At 35.5% G+C, this 3557-nt stretch overlaps 1 protein-coding gene across 1 annotated transcript; it reads left to right on the forward strand.

Annotated features, from left to right (window-relative positions):
• The first annotated feature begins 444 nt into the window (after positions 1–444).
• LOC106299296 (zinc finger protein WIP2-like) lies at positions 445–2653 on the forward strand. Its single transcript, XM_013735407.1, has 2 exons — positions 445–1183; positions 2123–2653. The coding sequence occupies exons 1-2, from the start codon at positions 506–508 to the stop codon at positions 2573–2575; spliced, it is 1131 nt and encodes a 376-aa protein (XP_013590861.1). The 5' UTR covers positions 445–505; the 3' UTR covers positions 2576–2653.
• The last annotated feature ends 904 nt before the right edge of the window (positions 2654–3557 follow it).

Genomic DNA, 3557 nt, shown 5'->3' on the forward strand with positions numbered 1-3557 from the left:
ATATATCAATATTCGTTGATTCCTAATCATTTGTCTAGTCGTTAGACCTCTTATCAATTTTTGAGCATTAGTTTTTACTTCGGATTGCACCAAAAAAGTAAAGCTAATACATATGTACTACTAGATTGTTAATTTTTAGAATGTAATATTTGGGAATACACTATTCTATTCATTTCACAATTTTTAACCATTTATTAAGAATCAAATAGAATGTTCATTCCATTAGTTCGATAAAAAATAAATATAATTCAAAAAATCATTCCGCTAAAATTTGTTCATAAATAAATAGAATAAATTTCATTCCATTTTTTTCATGTTTCATTCTTTTTTATTTCATCAATTCCATTTTATTTTTACTAGTTACACTCTATTTTTCTCTCTTTCATCCCAATAAAACCTCTCTCTCTCCACATCCCATCACAATTTCCATTTCCATTGTGTCTTCTTGTATAAAAAATCCCACAAGAGTAAAAACTATTCTCTTCTCTCTCTTTCTCTCTTCACCATGACTGATCCTCATTCCAATTTCTTCACAGATTGGTTCAAGTCCAATCCTTTTCACCATTACCCTAATTTCTCCACTAACCCACCACCTCTTCCTCCTCCCTCTTCCTTCTTCTTCTTCCCTCACTCCGGTGACCTTTGCCGTCCACCACCACCACCAACCCCTCCCTCTTCCCCTCCTCTCCGTGAAGCCCTCCCTCTCCTCAGTCTCAGCCCCGCCAACAAACAACAAGACCACCATGGTCATCTAATCCAAGAACCAACTTCAACCTCCATCGATGTTGATGACTACTATCATCATCACCATCAAGATGATCATAATCACGATGACCATGACCATGACATCACCGTTGCTCTTCACATAGGCCTTCCAAGCCTTAGTACTCAAGAGATGGCTTCTTTTCTCACGCTGTCCTCTTCCTCCTCTTCCTCAAGGACTACTCATCATCATGAGAACATGAACAACCAGAAAGATCTCGACAACGACTACCATCACGAAGGCACCGGCGGAGGAGAAGATGACGATGAAGATTCAGTTGGCGGAGACGGCGCATGTAGAATCAGCAGACTCAACAAGGGTCAATATTGGATCCCTACACCTTCTCAGATTCTCATTGGCCCTACTCAGTTCTCTTGTCCTGTTTGCTTCAAGACCTTCAACAGATACAACAACATGCAGGTTCTTAATTTTATAATTCTCTCTAATTTATATCTTTGTAGACTTATGTATGCATATGCTTTGAAGAATTCGTTTTTTCTTCCATGTGTTAATCAACATGCTCACTTAGTTTCCTCGAAATAAAAAAAGCTTCCACCTTTAATCGGTAAATTTTTATGTGGATACATATAAATACTGTTTTCAAATCAATCAAATAACGTGTCTTGGCTCTCTGATGCATGAATAAATCATTGCATTATAAAAAACCGAGAGACATGAGATTGTGAAGACTGAGACTGAGATTTAAGAAGACAGTAAATGTTCTCTATGTCTTTAGTACTTTCAGAAGTTATGTGGCTTTGCTGGTTTTTTACAAAATTGGCAAGTTTATCATCCATTTTTCTTATGAGGGTCTTTTAATGTCCAACGTGTAAAATAACAGTATTCATATATTCGATTTTGCATACCTAATTAATGACTATATCAATTAATGAACATAGATATATGTATAGATTCATAAGCTCTACATATGACCTTGCTAAGATCTTGTATTGAATATGAGCTAGGCATCGTGCATTTTAGTAAACCCTTGATTATTTTGTTTACCTAAGCATACATTTATATATCTTATTTTGGTTAATCTTTTTTAGTTTATGAAATCTATTTCTATTTTACTATTTACATTTCAGCATTTGTGTAGCATCCTTGTTGGATACAATCTTCTTGTAATTTTACGTATGCTTCAAGGTTGATATGCGAATTAGTCAATGTATGCTGGTTAGAGTAACCATAACATCTTATATATAGTAGACAAGAAAATAGCTATTAAGCACATTCATCAATTAAGGCTCATACATTACAATACATAAAAGGACCTGAATCTCTAAGGGTTTACTATGACATACTATGAGTTATTCAAACCCTATATGATAATATAAATATACACGATTTTGTTTACAGATGCATATGTGGGGACATGGATCAGAATACAGAAAAGGACCCGAATCTTTAAGAGGAACGCAACCAACTGGAATGCTGAGGCTTCCGTGCTACTGCTGCGCACCGGGCTGTCGTAACAACATTGACCATCCAAGGGCAAAGCCTCTAAAAGATTTCAGAACACTTCAAACACATTACAAGAGGAAGCATGGAATCAAACCCTTCATGTGTAGGAAATGTGGAAAGGCTTTCGCAGTCCGAGGGGACTGGAGAACACATGAGAAGAATTGTGGTAAGCTTTGGTATTGCATATGTGGATCTGATTTCAAGCACAAGCGATCTCTGAAAGATCACATCAAGGCGTTTGGAAATGGCCATGGAGCTTATGGAATTGATGGATTTGATGATGAAGATGAGACTGCCTCTGAGGTAGAACAATTAGACAATGATCATGAGTCAAGGCGGTCCAAATAGCGTATATAAATTAGTTAATACTTCGTAATTCAGTATATATATTAATTCTAAGAATACATATATCTATGGAACAAGTTTTGATGGGAGTAGGGCTTTTCTGAGTAAGAGCTATATCATCTAATTGATCGTAGATAAAAAGAATGAATCATATGATCACTTGAAATTTTTTTAAAAAAAAAATTGTATCTCTAGTTTGCTACTTAAGTTATTAAAAGGCAATGTATAACTTTTTTTTTGAATGAATGAAAGATTGTATTCATCAAAAAAAGTTACATCTAGTACTTTTACTTTTGAGTTTGTGTAGGATCTTTACAACTTAAAATCGTGTGGAAAACAAAGTAGTGAGAACAACTTCATATCTTTTCGCCCCTGTTTTCATGGCAATGTATAACAATGAAGTTCCCCTTCTCCACGGTATATATTTGCTGACTTATATTATTTTGTCATTTATTTACGTTTCCTTCCGAAGGAATAGATCATAAGCGTTTGACTTATAAGTTGTTTTCTGGTGGAGTTATCTTTAACATTATTTTATAATAGTGGTTAAATAGTGCTACATGATTGTCTGATGACATCATGGAGAATAATGAGAGAATGGACTCTCGATAATATTACTACTCAAAAGCTGAACTTTCTTAGGATGATCACGTATCAAGATATACATTAATTATCATGCTTCTTTTATTTGTTTTAAACACTGTTCGAAAACGCGGCGGCTTAGCCGCCTAGGCGGCCGCTTATGCGCTGTTCGGAGGTTGACCGCGGCGATTATGTCCAAATCGGTGTAGCCAAGCGTTGACCAGCGTTGATCCGCGTAAGACCGCCTAATTTCCGCGTTGACCGCCTAATAACGCGTTAACCGCCTAATACCGCGTTAACCGCCTAATTTTTTTTTTCGTCTGTGTAAGTTAAAACACGGTTGATTATTTTTAACTAATTATTGACAGATTTTTTGTAATTATTCATTATTAAATAATTATAA

This window comes from Brassica oleracea, chromosome C6 (genome assembly GCF_000695525.1).
Source record: "Brassica oleracea var. oleracea cultivar TO1000 chromosome C6, BOL, whole genome shotgun sequence".
NCBI lineage: Eukaryota > Viridiplantae > Streptophyta > Magnoliopsida > Brassicales > Brassicaceae > Brassica > Brassica oleracea.